General features: G+C 35.5%; 1 protein-coding gene across 2 annotated transcripts in view; it reads right to left on the reverse strand.

Annotated features, from left to right (window-relative positions):
• KDM4C (lysine demethylase 4C) overlaps positions 1–24,668 on the reverse strand; it is a 245,496-nt gene that overhangs the window by 214,737 nt on the left and 6,091 nt on the right. The window contains exons 2-6 of one of the 2 annotated variants that reach the window (XM_088156978.1): positions 20,085–20,125; positions 19,335–19,499; positions 13,442–13,617; positions 10,614–10,728; positions 2,334–2,527 (exon numbers count right to left, since the gene is read on the reverse strand). In XM_088156978.1, coding sequence (XP_088013104.1) covers positions 2,334–2,527; positions 10,614–10,728; positions 13,442–13,617; positions 19,335–19,478 — 629 coding nt within the window. In that variant the 5' untranslated portion in view covers positions 19,479–19,499; positions 20,085–20,125. The remainder of the gene's footprint in view (positions 1–2,333; positions 2,528–10,613; positions 10,729–13,441; positions 13,618–19,334; positions 19,500–20,084; positions 20,126–24,668) is intronic. The other variant, XM_088156977.1, reaches the window with a different exon arrangement.

The following is a 24,668-nucleotide window of genomic DNA, read 5'->3' on the forward strand; positions in this document are numbered from 1 at the left end:
AGGTACTTTTCCCTTTAGAATGTAAATAGAAAACTGCAGTAAGAATTCTTGCCTAATAGCAAGTAATTTTAAGTTTCTTTTCAGCAAATCTTTCCCCACCATACCCCAATCTCTTCTGCCCTTATATTATTCTATTTCAGGGCTTTTAAGTTTAAGTTCCTTCTTCTCTTGCAAAATATTTCCTCTTTAGCATATTTTTGTAAGGTAAAATTAATGTATATATTACATTACACATATGTGTTACACAACTATATACAAAACATCCTAACTGCTGTAAATCTGATTTCCTAAGTTATCAGACACACTTTTCCCCCATGTTTCATACGAGGCAGTCAAGGAAGGCATCGGTATACAAAGCACAGACTTCTCTCCATAACTCTTGAAGTGAAAATGTGAAGTATAAGAAGTCATGCAGGCTAACCTATGCCTGAACACTGCTGAAAGCTTCAAATTATATGAAGACAGCTACAGCAGCTATACTCAGATGCTATCCCCAAGTTCTAACTGTGGCTCTCAGATGGAAGTGGCTGTCCTTTCACAATTCAGAGAAAATACACTGCATGTTAGTTCTCCAAAAGACCAATGCGTGCATCTTGAAGAACCACATGTACAAACAGTAAAATCCAAGAACATGTATTACTACTATGTATATCAAGTTATTTGGTTTCACTAAGGATTGTCAAATCAGTTAAATAAAAGAACAGACAAGATCTTTAGTATCTGTATCATAAGATTCAGCTCCTACACCACTTTCTTAAAGAAAAAATATATTAAAATCACATTAACATGACACATTTTACTGATAAATGAACTTTGCATAAATTACTGTGGCATTCCTCCAGTAAAAGGCACATGCTTAACATCACATAAAGCTTTAGAAGTCTTTCGTTCAACTTTTTTATAATGCTGCATTTCTTAAAAATACAGGCCAATGTGGTAGAGAAAAGGAATTCAAATCCACCACTATTTCTTCAAAATACGAAGAGGTCAGGGTTTAATGATTTTGCTCATTAGAAGCATAAACAAGTATCAGAAAAGCATTTATCCTGTTATCAACTCATATCTCCTTCAAAAATATTTAAAGTTTTCCTAGCTTCTTCCCACTGTATCTAAGGACTTCAGAGTTTAAGTTCTCTACTGTTTGGAATTTCACAATATGCAATGAATTTTTTCTTCAAACAGCACTTTTTAAATTCCTAAGAAGAAAAAACTTTATGGACTCATCATATTAGTTAAAATTGTCCTATCATCTTGGAACATTCTGGAATCACCTCCTTTTATTTTTTAAAAGGTTAGTAAGATTTTCTGTATGTTTAATTCTATCAAAGAAGCAAGCTCACATACCTATGTATATAATTTATCAATTTCAAACATAGACCTGCTTTACTACAATAGGTGGAATTCACCTACTGTCCCTTAACTCAAGAGATCCATTACATAAGCAAAGCAGGGTAAATATAAAGCAATTATCTAAGAGCAAGCGTCTGACCAATTTACCACATTCACAGTATAAACACATGATAGGTATTTGAATTTTGTATGGGTATTGAAAAAAAGTGCTGTCTTATGGAATTACAAGCTACACAGTTTCTGTCCAAGTTTAGATGACTATAAACTGCCAGAATTGAACTATGCATAACTTATCTTTTACATACCTTTCTAATGATTTTACACTCTCTTCACAGGCATTCTGAAAAAAAGATTTTATGAACAAAAGCAATCTATTTTTCTTATATACTTGGGATACATGTATATCACAATGTATTAAACCAACTTGTCTGTTAAGGCTGTTCAACCAAAAATCTAAGATTATGGAGAAAGGACAGTAGAAGTTTCAAAAGCAGGAAGCACCTTTAGCTCTGAATCTTACCTCCTACTGGTCCAGCTGAGTTAACAGTACGGAGTATGACTCTAATTCAAAAAAGCTATTTACTTTTACTGTACAAATAAAAGTAAATTTTGTACAAAATACAAAATATGGTAGGTAGTCCCAAAAGGGAACAGAACCAAACAAACTGCAAAGATTTCAAAGAACTCTTTCAGAAGTTCCTCAAATAGTCTTGGGGTTCCCAACACATTAAGTTTCTTATATTGTATCTTTCAAATATTTTTCTGTTGAATTCAAATAAGTCTTATGTACTTATCTGTCTTTCCCTTTAAAATGAAGTAACACATCAGTGTTATTTCATATCATTCTGAACTTAAAAAAAAAACCCTCACCAAACTACTATCTTAGATTTTTAGTAAAGTTTACCACTGTTAATCATAACCCATCTGTTTGGTTTACGCATATGAAATAAACAGAAATCATCTTAAAAAAAAAATTAACTTGCCATGACTTTGGCTCCCCAAAATGGAGATAATTAATACTGTATAGATCCATGTCTTCAGTGTGCCACGCAAATGTTGTTTTCCACATGCCAAAATAAAGATATGGTGTATTTACACCCTCAATAGAAATTCCACACTCTTCTCCTACAACATCCAATATTGTATTAAGATGGGCAATATTCCACTCCTCGATACCCTGAAAAAGACACATAATAAAAATATTACTAAGCTTATAAAGCAATGCAATTTTACATAACAGACCCAGTCAAAAAATACACATTTGATGTAGCCTTTCAAAAGACAGTCTGTTCATATACATTTGTAAGCACTTTAGAAGAAAGCTGAAGAAAAAGTCTCTTGACCTTAATAAGTATTAAATCAGGTTGTAAGTCTGAGATGTTCATAGTAGAGAACATAACAAGTTCCTACCTGGTTTACAATTTTATACCAAATATAATGTGGATTGAAACACCATACACCATAATATATATTAAATGGTACACAAAAAATAGAAATAACAGCTGCAGACAAAACCTTCAATGAGTTGATAGCTGGAAGCCACTAAATTTCACAGGATCTATCTATGCTTTTTTATTACTTACAAAGTAATACTAAATAGCATGAAAAAAATGGCTTAAAAAATTATTTTACATGCATAAATTTACCATTTCTCTGGAAAGCATAAAAACAAAAATGATTACTTCACTTCAGATGTAGTATACTTCTAATCATAATAATGTACTACGTAAGAAATATACCACAGAAGAAATCTATTGATTTCAGGGGATTTAAGCTGTTTCTCTATGTTATTGCCCATAAAATTTGTATATTAAAAGTAATTCAGAAAGCAATATATGTATTTTTTGTTGCACTGCAGATTCAACTGCAAACTGCAATTCTAATTTCAGGTAATACTGCATGTAAGAGACAGTATAACCAAGATCAAAGCTACAAAACTGAAGAGAAAAAATTAGACTTCATTATAACAGCAATTATTAGCACCTCCAGGGAAGACATTAGCTGGTGCTCAAGAAGTCAGAAAACCAAGCAATATAATCAAAACTATTAAAAACTCAATTCAGACAAGTTTTATTGGGAAGACAGCCTCTAAGCAGACTCTTAACCATGAACTGCTCTGCCCAACACTCATCACTGAACCTACAGTTCTGGTAATCTTACTGGGGCACAAACTGATGGCAGACTGCCATCCTGATGCAGCTCATTAAGACCAAGTATGACTATATTTAATAGTTGGACAGCTGAAGTAGTAGGAATACAGATTAAAGCAAGAAGTAATGAAAATTTAATACTCTCAAGTGTTCATTTGTTTTTGGAGATTTTTATGTCACGCATGTTATTTATGAAGCAGGTACAATTGACAGACAAGAAGGTAATGTCTATATGACATTCAGACTTCTCATTTGAACAAGCACTTCTAACCACCTGCTTTGACTATTTCACTTATTAAGAAATATTAAGTTATTTGGAATTCAACAAATTAATAAATTATGTTTTTAGAATTATTTCATTACAGATAGCATTTTTTCTTCTTTTAAAATTGAAGCCTTGGGCTTGATGCATTCGTGAAACATATAGGCATTTGAAATTTAAAAAGTAAAAAAAAAAATTGTATCTTAATAAAATAAAAAAAAATCTGAACTCAGAAGAGTAGAAGCTGGTAAAATTTCAATTACAAAAAGTGGCAGTAGCAAGTTAATAAAACCGTAAAATAAAAAATCGGAAGTAATAATTTTAGGCAATAAGTCTTCAAAATAATTTACAAATTTTATTTTTTTAAATCACATGAAATTGATCTCTGTTTACAAATCGTGCAGTTCATTTGGAAAAACAAAATAACACAGCAAACTAAGAGCAATGATTCAACCATAGACAAATACACAGGATTAGAAGAAAACAAGAAATACTTGTAAAAATCAACTGTAATCAGTTAGTCTGTCAGTGGCCAAACAGTGTAAGTAGTGCAGCAATTTGCACTTTAAGATTTCTTCAGAAAGATGTGTTATCTTTCTATTTAACAGTATTCTGTGGGATTTTTTACCCATTATTCATCCCATCATAACCTTTGACCTATGTAAGCATCTAGCAACCTTAACATCCTGGAATCTTAGTCTTCTACTAAGAATTAAGTAATAGCTAAGAGAGTAATTTTTTTTTTTTTTTAACAACACATCTCATCTCTGCACACTCTGTTAAGCTGTATCACAACTAGTCACTAAGCAAACTGCTAGCGATTTGTCCTCAAACAAAAGCAATTCCTATCATGGGCATCAATCTTAGAACAAGTAACTTGCTTCAAAATACAAAACATACCAAATAAACAATCCACAACTTCTACACTCAAGATAAATGAGCTACTTCCTTTTCCTAAAGACTATTTTGGACAAATATTCTTAGCTTAATAGGAAATGCTCACTGAAACTGGCAAAACCACTAAAATCACAGAGATTCATTTCAACTCCTCCTACATTCCTTAGACTTAAAACAATAAATCAATTTCATATTTATGCCTAAACTGTTACAAGTAATTCTTACAAATTATTATTAAAGATGTTACGTTACCTCACAATTTTTTTTTAATTCAAAAACATTAACATGCTTATGATTTTAAAGTAAAATATTTATTCTTATTTTTACAATAGTTGTACAGCTGGTTTTAGACGCAGCAATTGCAATGCACACTAAAAACATCCCAGCTGTAAATGTGCGTCTTAATAGGTCAGTACATACCAATACTTCTCATATTTAAGTGTATTTTTGCAGGTTGTATTTATTAACAATTGTTAGAACACTAGTACATATATTACTTGACCATGACATATATCTGGTAGTTTCTTACAAGTACAAATACATTTAGACATTCTAATCTATTCAATATTAAGAAAATACAAAATACTTATTCTCCTCAGAATATCACAACACTATCAGAGTATTATAATAATTCAAAGGCTATGTCAAGATACTATTTCTAATTTATCCACATTTGCGATGGTAAGTTCTTTAAAGAATACCAGCCATCACTGACAACTGTACCACACAATCCTACATCTAGAAAGATTTTACTTTTCAGTGGTTTTCCTTCTATGAGATAACAGGCTTGAAACACCTTAGCAATTACTGTGATGACTATGCACATTACACTTACCTTGCATTTCCTTAGAGAAATATTGTAATGTACATAGTTTATATAGAGGACCACTATTCCAATCTTCATTCATTTTGAAGGTGATTCAAACTTATTGTAAATTACTATCAAGAGTTTTTATTACTCTTAACAGCCTTTGCATCTGCTTTTAATGCAATGTGGAGACAAAGTGAGACATGCATCTCTCATCTGAATGCCTGCACACTTTGAAGGACCCACTGTTTTCCCAAAGGCACAAAGAATAACATTTATCTCAGCACATTGGTAAAAAGCAAAGTTCACAGCTGAAAGCTCTGACCTCTTTGCAAATACGAATAAAATAGGCTTCAAGGGCAACAATTCTTTATTAAATCTTTTTAAAGTACTTACAAAAGCGACATGACACTAGTCTTTTCACTTTACTTAAACCAATCAACACTGTAATGAACATGGTTTTTGTATGTATTATTATTACATTATTACACACAATTCTTTTTCACTGTTTTATTTTTCCTTTAATTATCCCACTGCTTCATTTTAATATTAATCTATCGAACAAGACACAAGTTGCAGAAGATGGAAGAACCCTTATGACTGACTGTAACAACTCAAAATAGAGTAAGAAACCTAATTAAGAGACAAAGTGGAAAGGAGTAAGACAAACATTAGAGAAAAACTTGTGCTTGGTAACCCACTCCTCTCTCCACATAACCATTCACTCACATCAAAGAATATCATAAAGCTACTGACAGGCTTTTACTGTGCCTTGAAAGTCATTAAAACAGAGGAAGAAAAATGCTATGAACAAAATCTCTACACCATAAACCCAAATATTAGGAAATATAAACAATCTCCCTCATTAGACTGCTTTTACTTCTCATCATTTCTAAGGATACAGTCATTGCTTTTTAAGCACCCTTTTGAAAGGTGGCTAAGTAGATTCTTTGGAAATCACACTAGAACCTAAATTACTATTCACAATGATATCAACTATGAGTAGATCACAGAAAAAGGACATGGTAGAATAGATGGAATAAAATAATTTAGGTTGGAAAAGACCTTTAAGATCATCCAAAAAATCATTAATTTGGCTTTGCAAAGGCTAAACCATGTTCCCAAGCACCATACCTACAGGTCTTTTAAACATGCTCAGGGATGGTGGCACAGCTACTTCCCTGGGCAAGACTGCCCCAGTGATTGTTACTACTTCCTTTCCAAGAAAAAAGAATTTCCTAAAATCCAAAGTAGACCTCCCCACTGGCACAACTTGAGGCAATTTACTTTAGTCTCATTTCTGGTTGCCTGGGAGAAAAGACCAAACCTCATCTAGCTATAACCTTCATTCAAGCAACTGTAGAGAGTGATAAAGTCCCTCCTGAGCTTCCCTTCCTCCAGGCTAAACAAACCCAGCTCCCTCAGCTGCTCCTTACAGGAGCTTTACTCTAGATGCTTCACCAGCTCCATTGCCCTTCTTGGGAAGTGCTCCAGCATCTCAGCATCCTTCCCAAATTATGAGGCCCAGAACTGGACACAGCATTCAAGGTGTGGCCTAACCAGCTTCGAGTACGGGGGACAATCCCTGCCCTGCTCCTGCTGGCCACACTAGTGCTGGAACAGGCCAGGATGCCATTGGCCTTCTTGGCCACCTGGGCACTGCTGGCTCATGTTCAGCTGCTGTCACCAGCACCCCCAGGTCCTTTTCCTGAGGGCAGCTTTGCAGCCACTCTGCCCCAGCCTGTGGCACTGCCTGGGGCTGCTGTGATCCAAGGGTAGGGCCTAGTCCTTAGCCTCATGCAGTTGTCCTTAGCCCACAGATCCATCCTATCCAGATCCCCCTCAAGTCTTCACACTCTCCAACAGAGTGGCATCCCACCCAAGTTAGTATCCTCTGCAAACTGACTGAGGGTGCATTCACATATGCTCCCCACACCTTATACATGGGACAAGATAGGCATAAGGAATTGTCTTATTAGGATAAATAAAACTAAGAGGAGAAAAATGAAAGTAAACTGTGGCTTTCAGACAACAGCTGAGGAGAGTGGTGAGAGAGACAGAAAACTGTATTCATTCATGCTTCTTCCAAACTTGGCTTTTCTCTGCAGATTAACAGATGCCATTGTCAGTACTGAAGTCAGACATGTATAATGACTCATTATAAACTTCAAATCGGTCACTTTTCTTTGAAACGTCTTTTGAACCAAGAAAATCTCCCCCTTCATCAGTACCTAGATCAGTCCACATTGGGATCATGCCTTTTTCTAGTTACCGACACAATCATTCTTTGACAAAGCACTGCCATTAAATGTAACAGCAATTAGAATGCAGTAGCACAGAATAGTATTTCCAGCAAACCTTAAACTATATAGAATTTATTTTCTATAAAGCTCTACAGTGTGCACAAACACTTGTTTTCATAGATTATTTGCTTATTTGTAAAGACTTAATCTGAGTTCAAAGCCGTCAAATACCCATAAAGACATTTTAAACAGATTCTGGAATAATCCAAATATTACAAAGGTAAACTTGAACCATTGATGGTAGTTGTCAGACTTCAAAGCATGCACTTACAGCTTCGTTACTTTATTTCTTTGTTTTCACTGGGGTTTTTTATTTGTTTTGCATGGTCTTTTTCTGTTTCATCTAACGCAGCCTTTAGAAAATTTTGCCCCATCTTCCAAACTCCTCAGAACCTACCATCCTGTGGTCTAAAATAACAAATACTACAAAATCTATAATCTCTCTAGCACAATGCCAAAAAGATGCTGGATTCCATAAATAATAACATTCCTTAAAGTATTTAAATAGTAAAAATTAAGGCTCCATCATGCTTCAGATACAAATGTCTCAATATAAAATTGACTGTCAGCAAGTGGAAAAGAAAATGTAATTGGTAAACTGGTAAATTGTTAAACTGATAGAGCACAGCAGTATTTCTCACTAATTCTGATGGCCCACATACACGTATGTATCATATTTTCCTTAGGTTCCTAGTCGTTTTTTACCCGGAATTCTGTCAGGTATTTACTTCAAGTGTAACGTCTGTAACACACCGTTTTCTACAATATGTGTTTCGTAAAAAAGCATTTGTTTGTTTCTTGCAAATAAGCTACCATGACAAATTAATCCCACTATATAGTTTCTCCCAAACGCTGCCCATAATGTCAGTTATTTATATTCATCTCCTTTCCCCAAATAATCACAATCCTGAAGGAAACTGAATGAAGACATGAAAATAACCTCCAATTTCAACCAAAATCAAAAAGATCCTCCTTAATATTATCTTCAAGCACTAGAATATGAAAAATAGTTATGCAAGTACACCATCTGCTGGCCACAAAATAACTGTGGCAAAATGATTCTGAGAGACAACATTTTGATCAGCAGATCGTAACTTTCTCACCAACACCTCCTTTTCCTCTATACACCAAGTGGGCTGTACACGAGCACCTGGCTGTCACATTAAGTGCTCAATTTGTTCACATTCCTTAACGTCATCTCCTTTCACTAACATTTCTCCTTTGTTATTTGTTTTTAAATTATATCAATTTTATTACAGACATCAAGGTTTCTTTATTATACCTTTTATTGCTTTCTTCCCTACTCACTGCAATTTTCAGTGCTTTGTTACCTTCTCCTATGCACTTCCATCTGAGTTAGAATCCCTAAATGCTGCTTTTCTCACTTTTGTCTTTGCTTTTCTTTGACCTCTCTTTCTTGTCTTCCTAAGAGTGTAATTCTGTAAGAAGGAAATCTCTGACCTTCCCTTTGACCCCTCTCAAACTGCATATTATTGCATTCATTCTATTTTCTTTGGTAATGTTGCTCATGCAAGAGTAAACTAAGATACTAAACACAAAAAAAACCCCAACACAATCCAAAACAAGTGTACATTTGTAAAAAGTTATTCCATAAGGCATTATCTGCCAACAATAAAGATACAAAGATAAAAGACGAAAAAGGGCAAGCTTCTATTTCTTAAAACACTTTTTCTGCGCCTCGTGTTGGTCTTCAAAAAGCAACAGCCAGCTAGAATGTCACTCCACAGAAATATTTCAAATTAGACTCTTCAATTATTTTCTAAGTGATTTCTTAAAGTAGCTCTGTGGACACACAAGAGAACTTGAACTTGCTTTCTCTAAACAACATACCATTGGACATTCTTAGCTGTCTTTCAAAGATCACATAACTCAGTGCAAAAACTGAATTCCCTTCAGCCATATTGGCTGACTGTATTTATCTCTGGACAGTCTTCAATTTGTCCTCTGTGAAAAACCATGCAAAACTAGGAGAGCCTCAGACCATCTGCCACAGCAAAATCATACTTTTTTTTCCTAATCATTGGAAAAGACAGTTACATAGAACATGAAATAAACCAAGAATTTCACATATGGTACTTTCTTTTCATACAAGTTTGTCCTGTATTTTTTAAATCTTCAAGTCTTTTCTGAAATGCTAACATTTCTTTTCTTAGTCTCATTACTTAAATAATCTTTTAGAAATCTAGTTCCTGTCTTACTTACATAGCTTAATTGATATCAATGGATATTCTGTAATTCTTTGGATAATGAGATCTGTTTTAAGAGTTCCTTTGTTATCCATGGAGATCTTGGCATGTAACCAGCAAAATTAATTTCCTTAGGAAATTTTAATTTCATCTATTTTAATTGAAAGGCAAACAGTATAGCAAGTACATTTCCAAAAATTTGCAGACATTCCAAGCATGAAGTACAGCTACCAATTTTCCTCAGTGGAAGAGATATAAAAGTGTCCAGCTTTTAATTTTAAAGTAAAACTTAGTCAAAGCATCTCTCAAATTCCACAGATAGATACAGGAAACATACATACTAGAACATTAACAAACAATTAAATAAGTAGGAAGGAATCTCAGAGTTCTGGAGAGTTCAAAGTGAAGAAAGGGAAGAGTCATGACCAGGAAGAGCAGCAATATCCTACTAAGGACAGAACTGTCTGACTCTTGCAGATGTAGATATAATTTCAACCTTGCTTGGAGGCTTTAAAGAGTAACACAAAAATTTCGAAACACAGATTCTCAGTCACAAAACAAGAGCGTATCCTCTAAGTAGAGTACCCTTTAAAACAGGGCTGGAAGGGATAAACTTCATAAAAAAACTATGCATACTTCATCATAAATGCTCCCATTGATATCTGCTCCATAAATTGGTGCCACAAAAGTCAAGTTCTTCCAGTATTTACGTTCCAGATCTTCATAGTCTATATATCTTGGAGTGCGGTATCTGCAGAGAAAGAGGGAGGCAAAGGTTCATCACCATCTTTCAACAACCACCTTTACAATGGACTACACTTCTGAACCTCCAAGATGAAGTCACTGTATTTCAAATTCTCTGAAACAGAAGAATTACCAGATGTCCTAAACTCTTAAATACATCATGGAAACCTCCTACCTGACAGCTACAGTAACTGAAGTCATCCCCCAACCCACACAACATTTTCTTCAGTCTCCAGCAGTCAATCAGCCCATGTACCAACCATGCTTAGGCTCAGCCCCTCCCTTCTATTTCTCTTCCTTAAAAAAAGACACACGTGGAAAACACAAGTAACAAATATTTATTGTTTTCCTACCTCACTACCAGCTCTAAAAAGACTCAGATATAGGTCCTGTACAAGCCTGTCTCAGAATAATGCGAACCAACTCAGGCATGCAGCCCTCACAGGCAAAACCAATACTTTCTTCTCTTCTTCCTGCCTCAGAAAAACCTTTCAAGAAAAGCTGTTGTTTCAAACAGCTGATACAACAAATTCTATGACGCAAGGAAAATAAGTATTTAAGGGAACTTTTTACTCCTTTATAACAGCACAAGATACCTAACACACATGCTTAAGCTTAAATATACTTATGTAAAAGGTTCCTAGTAACCTTTCAAAATGGGAAACACAACACAAGCACACTACCACAGAAACATCTATCAACAGCTGCGCCTCAGGATCCTTTGTCAGATGTCTGTACTACCATATTTAAGTCTCTAGAAAAAAAAACTTACTCCCCCCTTACTGCAACTCTGAGAACTAATTTCATAGTAGAACCGCCAGTAGGCTACACTTGAACAACTTGAAAGAAAATCCAAATGTACAACACTGAGATGAAGTACATTCACATCATGTAATAACTCTGAACAGGATTAGAAACAAATTAGCAAAATACATCTTAACTAAAGCAGATTGTATTTCTGTCGGGCCCCGAGTAACATGAACACGCACACATGAACGCCTTGATTACAGGATGCAGATATGCTCCTATTTCCCACAGGTCAAGTAGAGAAGCACTTTGGTTCATTGGTGAGCTGAAAATGTCTAAACAAATAAACGATGAAATGCTTAAGACTGAGTACACATGATCCTTTTAAAGGATCAAAGGATTAAATCAACTATGATTTAATTTAGATGCTCCTGGCCCTTCTCTCTTACCCAAAGGAAACAGATAACACCCTAATATTCAAAAAGTCTTTAACAGAGAAGTTTTCTCCTTTAAGGAACAAAATTATTGTTATGGGAGAACAGAGGTTCTCTTAAACCTGACAGTTTAAGAAATACCAACTGCAGTAAGAGTACCATAGAAGGTTATGTGACATTTTCTCCAGAGCAGTGACAAATACTTGGAAAGACCTACAGCTAGTAATAAACAGGAAGTCCTCCCAACTGTTCTACATTTGCATGTGAAATTAAGCTGCCATCTGATTTCAGTAAAAACAGTAAAAATTACAATCAGAAACTCTTTGAAAATATATTCCATGATGAACATAATAAACTTAAAAAACATTATGATACATATTAAAAACTTATAAGCATTTCTGCATTAATTAACCATTTTAAGAAATTAATGTATCTCAATTTTTTAGCGGTTATTAAAATATAAACTCTAATATCTATGAAAAGTATTATTGAAAATTACATCAGATATCATATAGGTCTTATGATTTACTCTGACCTTTAATATTTACTAAACAAATCATTCCAAGAACTACAAAATAGGTTCCCATTTCCAATTACCAAAGACAGCATACTGTGTGCTAAACTTAATTTTGCACAAGTAATATATACGTGCTATTCTTTGTAACTGGGGGGAAAAAAACGATTGTCAGTTTTGCACTCTCATGAAGGCACGGATCCTAGGGAACATTTGCTAAGGAGAAACCTCCTTAAAAGCTTTACATGTCCTAATTTTTTCTGATCTTGATAACAGCTTCTATTCTTACACTTAATTTCCTAATTAAACTATAACAGAAACTTGCCTTCAAACTAAGGCAGGATTACCTTCCCTTATTCAAATATCTTTTCTTTCTAAGATCCTTTGACTCTTCTTCCAGAAACTACTTCCACTCAGTTTTGAGGAGATAGTCAAGTAAAATATATTCTATGTGGCCAAAATGACAGGCAAGAATTCCCTCTTTTTGGAATGCTTAACAATTAGAAACATTTCAGTACACTGCTCAGCCCTTCATTTTTTCCCCCTCCCATAATATCCATCTTGCCATAACCGTAACACTGACATTCACTAGATACCATTGAGTTCCCTTAGATTAACGCAAAAGCTTCTGGATTGGTTATAAAAGATATTGTAGTTTTCAGAATTACATGGTGATAGGCCATTCTACTATCTAGGAATTAATTAAACATTAAACATTAATAGGTGCAATCAAATTAAAACTCAGATACACATCTGTTTTATCTTCACTATTTTCTACATCTTCTGGAATATAAAGAAAAAAAGGTAGACAGAGAGCATCGTGTCTCCTGTTTTTCAGATGCTTTCTTGCTGCCATGGTATCAGATGCTTTCAACAACACAATTACAAATAATATGCATATTGTGGTACCCTTCCAGACCTTGAGAGACAGGGAACAAAGAAAAAGAAATCACTTGCCTTGCACAATTCAAAGAAACCACAACATATGAAGATAAATATTTGTCTTACTAAGCAAGAGTACATACTTGTCACTGTTGGCCAGCTGCTTGAACTCCTTCACTGTCATGGGCTTTTTCTGAATATTGTACTGTGTGAAAAGTCCCGACTGGCCAGTGACCATCTGTTGAATTGGAGCAGGAATCACTAAATCTTCAATATCATCATAATGTTTTCTTGGCTTCCATTCCTTTGGTGGGATAACCTTTAAATTCAGGAAACAAAATAGAGCATCACAGTTGCAGTAACAATTCAAAACACCTTGGAAAAAAATTTAAATAACAGTTGAATATGCCCACATGGCCAAAGAAACATTTGCTTACCAGCTGCTTCATATTAACTGATACTGTAAGTGCTCCTAGACAATGTAGAAACCAATTCAAAACACGCACAGTATCACCTCAATTCACAAGCAGCAACTCACCAATCTACAGCAATTCGCAGACAACTGTGCAAAAATACTCATTTATAGTAAGAATTGACAATTTTTTTTTACAATCAAAAAACCTTAAAATTGACAAATAGTTTGCAATCCATTACATCATATATGTTTAGTGTTATAAAAATGTGTGGATGTTGCATTTGGAAATACAGTTTAGAAGTGAACATGTAGGTGCTAAGTCAAAAGTTTGGCTCAATGATCTCTGATGTCTTTTCCACACCTAAGGATTAAAAGATCTAAAATTTTTATCCTCAATTAAAGTAAAAATTTAAAAAAAACCTGTCAGTCCCCTGTCTAAACATTATTTAGCATAAACAGTATGTATAACTATTTTTTTACTGAATAGTGAAAAAAAATACAGCTCTTTTAGATTTCAGAATCTGTTTAATTTACTCCGCATAAAACTACAGGGTACAACTCTATTACAGTAAGAGTGTGTACTAATTTAGATACATTAGCTTTTATAATTATATTATTTAATTCTCATAATTGAGGATTAAAGCTATGTGCAGATTAATCAGCTGTAAAGTTAACACATTTATTTCAAACACCACAGAACTACCCACAGTCTATGAAAACTCTTCAGCAAATTTTAAAGTGTTAGCAAAAGAAATCATTAAGAACTTCAAAGAAGGCTGTAGTCACACCAGTGCTCTTTAACAGGCTGGGCAATTTTGAATATTTCTTGCATGTATTACTTCAGCAGAAAACAGGTAACTCTAGATATGAAACTGTATCACTTCTAAAACAGAGCAACAAAAATTTTTAATATGTATTTTTTGGTCTGGTTTTGTTTTTGAACTTTCACTTGTCCAAAGGCTTAATGACATGTTTTTTGATCCACTCATTATTTTCTTCTGCTATGTTCAAATCAAATTTCCACAAACATTGGTTTGGAAACTTTTAAAGTATCTTACAACAAAGTAGGACAGCTTTTATAAACATGCAACAAGCGAATTATATTATTTGAATAATTAATTCATGATTTAGAGGTAGTGTAAGAGACCAAAACTTTAAGGTTAAATGCTTAAACATTGTTCTCAAGGACTTTATCCCCATTATGGTAAAACTGTATAAAGAAGTTGCACCCACCTAAGCCCACTCCTCCCTGGATATGCCTGGAACTTTGGACTGTGAGTTAAAGCACCTAAGGAAAGACACGATACTGTAGTCCAATTGACATGATTGTTCAATTATCTCAGGTCTAGGGAGAAGTAGGTAAGGCTGAGGGAGAAGAAGGCATCCACAAGAAAGCCAAACCCAGCAGCTGTCCTGAAAATCAGTCTTGGTTGGGTTTGGAGTGAGGGAGGCCACAGCCCATAGGCCATCTGCTGAGGCGACGTTCGCTCACACTCCCCCTCTGGGGCGGAGGAGAAGTTTTGGGGGTGTGGCATAACCCCTGGTCAGAAGGAGCGAACACCTATCCTCCCTTACACTCAACTGGCTCAGTTGCAAATCCCCTCCATCCCTGGATGACCACATCCACAGGGCATTCACGTGAGAGGCAGCTGAGGAGATGTCATAAGCCATCAAACACCCTGAAGCAGCCCCAGACTCCCTCCTGACACAAAGGGATGCAACAGATCCAGAGTCTGTTGCAAGAGACAGTATCAAACTTGCTCCCCACTGAGATCAGCTACCTGGGCATCCCCACCTGGCCCAAATGTATATTAATCTACCAAATTCTGTGGGGTCTGGGGATCCTCACCACCAAGAAGACCAGAAGAACGTGGTGAAGATGTCGTTGGAAGCCACAGTGGTGATATTTCTACTTAACCTGTCTCCCCCTTTCCCCCTGCTCCTTTTCCGTTTCTTTCTATCTCTCTCTCTCCATTTAGTTAAACAAAAGCCATACTTTAGACTTCAGCATATGCTCTCGCCTGCACCATAAGTCAGGCATAATGGGATCAATATGAGGCAGTCCTTAAGCTACACAGCTAGGCTGTTTTCTTACAAGCATTTTAGGATTCCATCGCTAAGTGTCCGTTAGAAGTTTTACTATTTCATCTCTCCGTGCAAGTAATAAAATTCTAAAAAAGACATCTTAAGATCATTTGCTACCTTTGGAAAACAATCGCAAATAGGCATATTGTAATGCTAATGTACTCAGACAATCTAAAGAAATCCAATCAAGACTATTAGTGCTAAAAGCACACAGTGAAAGACAAACATCAACCCAAACAAAATTTATCTAATAGTAACATATTTCCATAGCTAATGTTTTAATTTTATACATAAACAGGTATTTTTATCCAGTTTTTACACAGACGCAAGTCTCTCTTTTCCTTCTCAGCTGACACAGGACTTCCTCTGTACAAGAACTACTTAGCAAGTTTTAGTGTTTGCTTTTAGAGAGAAAAAATAATCCAATCATCTTGTGATTCCTACTTATTTCTTTCACAGAACTCTTAAATTATATGCACATTAACAAAATACAAAATGTTAGTTTGGAAGCAGAGAAGTCATGCATTCAGAATATATGCACAGAAATCAAATATGTGCATAGAGATTTCCATTTTCATGATTATTAAGCATGAAGTTGGAGGTTTGGCTCAAATATATGAATACTGAAAAGCAAAATTTGCATTATCTTATTTAGTCCAAGGTCAGTATGCTTTAAGCAATACAAATTTTTTTGTGAATACAAGTTCAAAATATCCCCTTCCAGCTAACTGGAGTATGTTTTTTACTATTGTAATTAGAGTGCTGGTTAGAGAAGTGAATTCTGTGGGGACCAATATGCAAAAAAAGTTTTAAAAGAAGACAAAAATAAACTTCCTGCCGCAAAGAATTTGCATTTTCTAATGAAAACAAGGACAAGGACTGAAGATGTTAATACATCATGTTGAAAGCAACACACAGCTAGCCAGTACAACAGCTGGAAATAATGACTAGGTCTCTGGGTTTCTACCACTGACCTGTCCCACTGAAGCCTCTTCATATTTACTTTACTAAAAATAGCCTCTTCAAAGTCAAGCAAGTTAGATTTATTCAGTGGGAGCAAACTAGATCAAATCCATCAATCACCCTGTTGAATGCTCAAATATCAAAAGGAAAAACCTAAGGGAAGGCTTTTTCTTTTACATATTTATGTATCGAAAATCCTAAGCATATTGATAGAGTCTACTATCATTTAGTGTGAAAACACAGAGTTTTAGATAGGGATGTCTTAGTTACAACAGTTAGTCTCCTGCATAAAGACTGGACACCAGAACTACTGAGGTTAATGCAGAGGACTATCAGCACACACATTTCTCTTAAATCCTCTTTCATATACTAGTAATCTCCCATATAGCTGATTCTGAATGGCACTGGCTACTACTTCTATGACACTATTTCTCCCCAATTCATCTGAAAATTGTTTTTCTTGCACTTGCCAGTATCTGTTTTCAGCACAGTGTTCTGAAATTACTTTTCTACTTGCCAGTGTGACTGCAAACTAACTTAACTCTTTTGCTCTCTATTAATGCAGCTTGAGTTTTTGAAACACATAATTCTCTGGTAAAGACAAGTAATCTATCACTGCCCCTTGTTTGTCATTTGTCCTACTGTTTTCAGCTTTTGTCTTTCTTTTTAATATAGAATCCTCTGTAACAGTAAGACTAAACCAGATTTTCTACGCCTAAAGCTCATTTCAGACTTTCAAAAGCCTAATGGCAATTTTTTTGCCAATTTGCTCAAGGGATGCCACAGTACGTTATCTGCTTTGGAAATGGTGTGATACTGTTTGTCTACTGCCTTAATTATTTGTTTCAGACATAGTACCAGAAACTTCAGTGGTGGTTGCAGTTTTTTAACATTTTATTTCCCATACTCCTTCCTTCTTTTAATACGTGCAAGCCTTACAGCCATTTCATCCACATTCACACATATCTTTTACACAGGTAACAGGTCTCTTCCTCTTACATGTTCACATTTGACCCAAACTGTTGTGTTGGGTATGCCTACTCTGATGGTGTTCTCCATTTAGAGCTTAAATTACTGTTTCTGCAAATGCATGTAGTTTCTTCTTGCATTCATACTCAGACTGTGCATCCTGGACTTAAAAAAAAATTAGGTTCCCTATAAGTTAATTTTCTATTACTATAAAAACTGAATGTTTTTCTCCTGTTATTTTCTCCAAAACTGAGAAAACGTCCCTTAAACTTTTGCAGTATGAATTATTTGATAATACTTGATGAGATTTGTTTTTAAACATACTTAGTTGGTTAATTTTAATTTATAAATTTTTGAGATATTATCAAAATATAGTGAAAAACAGAATATAAAATTCACAAGACATCTCTAACCTAGTAATATATTGCAAGTACCTGACAGACTGAAAACAGCGAGACATGCTCTAATTGTTGTTCAACCAACCAAGAAGATATCACTACAATGAAGTTTACTGTTCAAGATTAAAGGACTGCAATACGTCATCCCCATAGAGACTAACAGGTTCCAGAACACAGCTGAACACGGGAAAAATTCATTGCCTATTTATCACATTTCCACTTCTGCTTGCAGAGAAAAGTTTGAGAATATAACCTATGTACTCTATTGGTTGAAATAAAAAAAAAAATACAAAACAAATAACCGATAAGGTTTTCAAAGAGTGAGGAGTTCAGTTTTTGCTTTGTTTCCCAGGAAGCAGGAGGGAGGAGTAGGCAAGGGGAAAACCCAGAATTTCAAGTTTTTTTCCTCCTCGCTCAGATTCTAAATGTCTTGACCACACAACATTAGCTTCAAACCCCAGTGATGGAGAGAGCTATTCCCATGGAGTACTTACAATAACAAAGCTGGTATTTCTAGATCTGTACTGGTTTCTGCTAGTTTGAAAAGTGGCAAAACAGATACAGCATAAACAACTGTATGATTTATCATTAAATTACATCAGACTGAACCTCTGACAATCACTCTTTGCTAGGGGAGAAATTCCTGCTGTAACGTCCTGGATGTGCCATTGTTCAAAGAGCAATGCAGCTGCAATTAGTGTGCCTGAAGTTCTCATTAACAAGAACATAACATGATCACCATTAAAAAGAAAACTATTTCCATTCAAACACTGTCTTACCATCTTTACATCTGCCATAATGAATAGGATTATTTGCCCCAGAAAAGCTTTATACAACCCTAAAACACCAAGTTCAACACTTGGTATACCAGGACTATTTTAATTTATACTATCAACTCCCTGCTTTATTTTGATTTGAAAAAAAGTTGTTTAAATCTACTTAGAAAGAAATCCTATTTTCATATTACAAACTTGTAAACAATTTACAATTAGAGAGAAAACACTATGCAACATCTTCATTAGTCTGCACGAAATATCAGAGACACCAAAAGGCTCTTTCTTAAAATAGTAACATATTACCGACTCCTTGAAAATCACTTGGAAAAAAGAATTAAATAATAAACAGGTCAGGTTTGTAATCAGCAAAATACCAAAAATGGGAGATAAGGTATTATAAGCATTTTTCTTCTATGTTATAGTTCTTTACCTTTGCAACTCCAGCTCTATGAGCACCTTGCGATTCCATGTGTGCTAAGTATTTGTTGAACTCCCTGAATTCATCCATCGAAGGCCTAAAAGTCATGATTTTGCAGCTTGGGTTTGGAGGACTATCTGAGGTAACAGCAGCCATTCTGGTTCAATTCCAATCCAGCTGTTAAAAAAAAAAAAAAAAAAAAAATCACACGCTGTAGAAAATAATCTGTAAAATCAACTCTGACATTCAACATACATGGTTTCAAACAGGAAAGAAGTATCTACGACTATGTGCCCAGGCTAGTATAAAAGGCACAAAACAAATGTTTACTTTTTTATCCTTACTCCTTTGAAAATACACAGGCTTTACCCGAAAAAAAATTTCTATTGTAAATGATATGCACACAGTCCAATCCATACCTCTGCTTTTGCAGCATATTTTCTCAAGTTAACCTAGCATCTTCCAATCTAGATCCATCTGCACATTCTCTGTCTAGAAAGTTACATTACACAGGTATAACCCAGAGTAACAAAGATACATGTTTGATAAAATATCACCATTTCCATTCAGTAAATGGAGAAAACCAACGTACTGGGTCCAATGCTGGCCAAATGCCAGTGCACACACCAGAATTATTTACTCATTTTCTGCTGCAAGATAAGGATAAGGAGGAGAGCAAAGCAGGCTCAAAACTTTAAAGTATAAAGAAAACTTTATTAACAGAACTAAAAAAAAAAAAAATAGTAAGAAATCAGAATATACCTTCAGAACACTTCACCTCCCCCCAGCTCTTCTTTCTTTTCCTATTGACGATGTAAAGAGACAAAAATTGGTATTTTCAGTCAGGTTACCACTTTTTAAATAATCTTTCTTCAGTTCACTTAGGAAGAGGAGTCTCTCCTGCCATGCCATGGAGACTCTTCCACAAGATACAGTTCTCTCATGGTTTTAATTTTCACAAACAGCACCACTGGGAAATCTGCAATCGTGAGGTCCCTCCCACAGTTTGGTAGTTTTCTCACAACTACCACCATTGGTCATCTCAGCCTTTTGGGGTGCAATTTTAACGATGAGCTGTTCTAATACAGAAACAAAAGTTCTCTTATCTCTGGGAACAGAGGTTTTTTTCTCTCATCCCTCAGGCTAGGTTTCTCATCTCTCCCATTTCTCTCTGTTCAAGCTTCTCATTAGATCACAGATACTTCAACATCTGCTTGCTTCCACACCGGTGCTTTTGCTCACGGCTGTGGCCAGAATGCCACATCCTTCCAAAGTGTTCCAGGAGTTACAAGGGAAAAAAAGTCTGATATATCAATTATATCTTCACCACAGCCTTACAAGAAAATTTGCCCAAGACTAAGACATCTCCTCATTCTCCTCCCATCTAGGATTTGACTCCTTCACTTGACACCTCAGTGTCTCCACGTTGTTTTCTTTACGTGTCTTCACCCTTTCTCTTTTCTCTCACTCCAGAGAGGATTGATGTCTGCAAGTTTCATCTGTGCACGGAAACAGTTAATACCTCACCCAGGCCTGCAGATGGCCATGATCTCTGCTGGCCATTGCCCGCTCTGGCTGCTTGGCTTTTGCTGCTTTTCTCTGAAGGGCTGCAGGGCCGCCCGTTCTCAGCCACGTGTTTTTTCCACGGTGCCAGCAGCACGGCTCAGCAGCTCACGGCCAGAGCTGAGCCAGAGCAGGCCTGGCCCAGCCAGCTCCAGTCACCTGTTCAAAGGCCAGAAGCAAGAGAGTTGTTCTTGTGGTTTGCTCATTTTTAAATGTGATTTCACAGAGGCATATTCAGGTCTCTTAAGTGGTTTAACAGGGTGTCAAGATTCAAAACGAGTCAGCTCACTGGTTCTGTCAAGTCTGAAGGAAGCTGCCAAGGTCCTTACCGGGAATCACTTCTGTAGCTCATGGATCTTTTTCCTTAACTAAAAACTAAACTACGTTTAGTCAGCAGTTTAGCAACAGGATTCATTCTCTGCTCATTCTCTGAAAACTTCAACAGATAAAAACACAAGTAAGCTATACACATAGCATCAGCATTTACTCTGATTTTCATTTCTACATTGAGGCTGACTAAAAGAAAAAGTAATTTCTATTTCATACCAGGATACAGTATTCGTGAAAAGACTGATCTTTAGGCAAGTGACAGATATACATTATCTTCAGATCAGAAGGTGTTGCTATTTCCAAGTGTAAATTATCATATTCCATCCACCGTTCACAAAAATTCTTCACTAACCTTACAAAAAAACTGCTTATAACAAATTTCTTCCAACATGTTCTAATCAGATCTGTGGTTACCTCAACACTTCATGCCAAACACTGGGTGCCAAACTGGCAGTTAAGTACCACACAGCTGATAAATTCCCCCATCCATAGTGAGATTGGAAGGAGAATCAGGAAAAAAGTAAAAATTCATGAGTTGAGAGAAGAATAGCTTAATAATTGAAACAAAGTAAAATTTATTTTTATTTATTATTTTCATAGAGAGAGAGAAATAAAATCAAAGAAAGCCCATGTGATACACAACACAAACTGTGATCAGCCACCCTTCTGGGTAACTCACCCATGTTATACACTGGGCATGTGGTATAGAGCAGCCCTTCAGCCAGTTCAGATCATCTCTCCTGGTCAGCTCCCTCTCAGGTTTTTGCGCATCTCCTTATTAGAAGAGTGCAAAACACCAAAAAGTCCCTGATTAAGATTAAGCACTGCTTGGCAACAACCAAAACATCGGTGTGTTATCAGCATTATTCTCATACTGAAACCCAAACGCAGCCCTGTACCAGCTAAACACACAAATTAGTATTAATTCTACCAACTCATACAAGTACACAGTGTCAGATTTCACCTGCATCATCTTTCACTACATCACAGATAAAGCCCACTTCCAAAAGCATAAACTGATTTACCAATTAACTTTCAGCTGCTATGTAAACATATTAAATTAAATTATACATATAGAAAGTCAGTGTCTAAAGGAAACCTCTTATCAACTTTTTAACCCTCATTTTCTCTCTGGGAGAAGAGCATAAGAAACTGGAGTTTCAGTTTGAGCCTGAAGCTCTCTCTTCTTTGGAATTATTTTTTTAAATGTGAAGTAGTAAAAGTTTGAAATACATCTGACTTCCTATATCCCTTATGCAAAAGAGTAAGGAAACAAGAAAGAGACTTATCCAAGTGGTTCAGCTATGAGAAAAGCTGCAGGATTATTTTTTGCCAATGTCTGATTTCAAGCACCAGGCACAACAGTTATTATTGCATAAATTAGCATGACAAAAATTCCTCTTAACCAAAATATCTCACCAAAGCTGGTAAGTTTTGATGGATGAACTTCTTTAAAAACAGCCATGGACCAAATGAACTGAATACATCCTGGCACTTTGACACCATGAAGAAATTCAGTTAATTTAAGGACTGTTAATCAAACTAATAAACTATGATTAAGTCATGCTAACTTTCATACATCAGCATTCTTGTCTGGCTACCAAAGTCTTAAAATCCTGTTTGTGAAGATACTAACAGGATTATTCCCTTAACTCTCCATAACTAAGACCAGGCTCAAGCATGTAACATATCGTACCATAAGGAACCTCAATCTGTATCACAAGCAGAATTAATAACTTTCAACTAATTATGAAGACATGTGTAGAGTATTGGAAAGGCTGAATTTTTGCCCAGCTTCATTGCAGTGTAAACAATACAAATCCTACCTTTCACAGACCTTTTCCTATCAGCTTTCATCTATCTTACAGTCCAGGCTCCTAAGCAATGAGCACATAGACCAGCCAGCTGTGATACGTTCAGCAGAAATAAACTGTTCAATCCATACTCTTGTGTCACTCTTCTTCCTCAGTTAAAAATATCTTCTCATTAACTTACTGGGTAAAGCTACTCCTTGATAAGCACAATTTTTACAAGAACTCCTTAAGAAGATTCGACTATATAGCATCTTTAGATTAAGCGACAGAAAGATCATAAAAGCTATGCAGAATTTGCTACACTAGAAGTCCATTAGATGTTTCCATTAATTTTATGATTTCTTACTAATTCAACACTTTCTTTACAACTATGATCTATCAGCTCTAACTTTTTAAATCTGTTTCACAATTTCACTACTGCATTTGTTCATTACACAAACTACATATTGTACAAACACCAACCTGAAACAGTAAGCAAAAGTACTGAGATACAGGGTCTAAATTTAAAACAAAAAATCACGCTATGCTACAATCAGAAAATGCTTGCCTTCCAATTAAATTCTATTAACTTCTAACACAATACGTAATTCTTTCAAGGACTTTGTGGAACTCCAGAGTCCTACATTCTTTCTCCAAACAACACCTACTTTTGGTTTTTTTCTCACACACAAAAATTCAGTTATACCCTAGCCAAAACATTAAAATGAGAGCATAATATATACTCCAGTGTAATAGCTAAGAAGCCTTCAGAGATTCTTTTGCGGACAAAATCACAACTACCAGGAGACATTCTAATGCAAAATCCATACTGCAATCATATTACTGCTGACTTAATTACTGCATTTAGTTGTATCCAGTAGATAACAAGAAGAAAACACACTTGTCCAGAGAAAGGCACGTACAGGAAGCCCCAGCATTTTTTTTTTTAGGTTGTTTTGCAAAATAATCATGTTTGCACCACCAACTCTGCACAAGCTGGAAAGGAAACAAGTAGTAGAAAATTACACCTTAATCTGTAATAGTTTTAGCAGTAATTTTACTTATAAATAAAAACTCCGTGGATAGAGCCACCATTTTAAAAAGTTGTTAGCATATTCTGTAAGTAGGTACCATCCAACTCCCTGTACTGTTCAGCAAAGCAAATTCAAAAACCCAAAATAGTGCACTTTCCGTTTGTATGTTCAACTGTTACTGAGCATGAAAACAGTTAATTCTTAGTGTAATTCGGGTTTGCATACTTATGTCTGAATTATTCCTTTAATAAGAGTAAACATGCAGGCAATAATGTCTGCCTACTTTATATACCCGGCTTCAAAAGGGATGCTATCTATCAGGAATTTCCAAATCTGTTATTTAGGTTATTTGATTGTATTAACAGTGGAAATAAATATATAGAACATAATGCTTTGTATTTCTGATATGAGGCCAAATCTCATGGTTAGGTATGTATTCCTGAGATATCCACCATCATCAGAAAGACTCAAGTTTACAAATGTTAGGAGTATTTAAGATTTTAATAGATTATACAAACTTAAGAAACTGGAATCTGGGCAGATAATGATATCCTGAAGATCCTGGAACCACCTCTACTTCACCACAAAGCTCTGAGTAATCTGCAGGCTTCATTACTATGTCTGGT

The sequence above is a fragment of the Sturnus vulgaris genome, chromosome Z (genome assembly GCF_052056855.1).
Source record: "Sturnus vulgaris isolate bStuVul1 chromosome Z, bStuVul1.hap1, whole genome shotgun sequence".
Taxonomy (NCBI): domain Eukaryota; kingdom Metazoa; phylum Chordata; class Aves; order Passeriformes; family Sturnidae; genus Sturnus; species Sturnus vulgaris.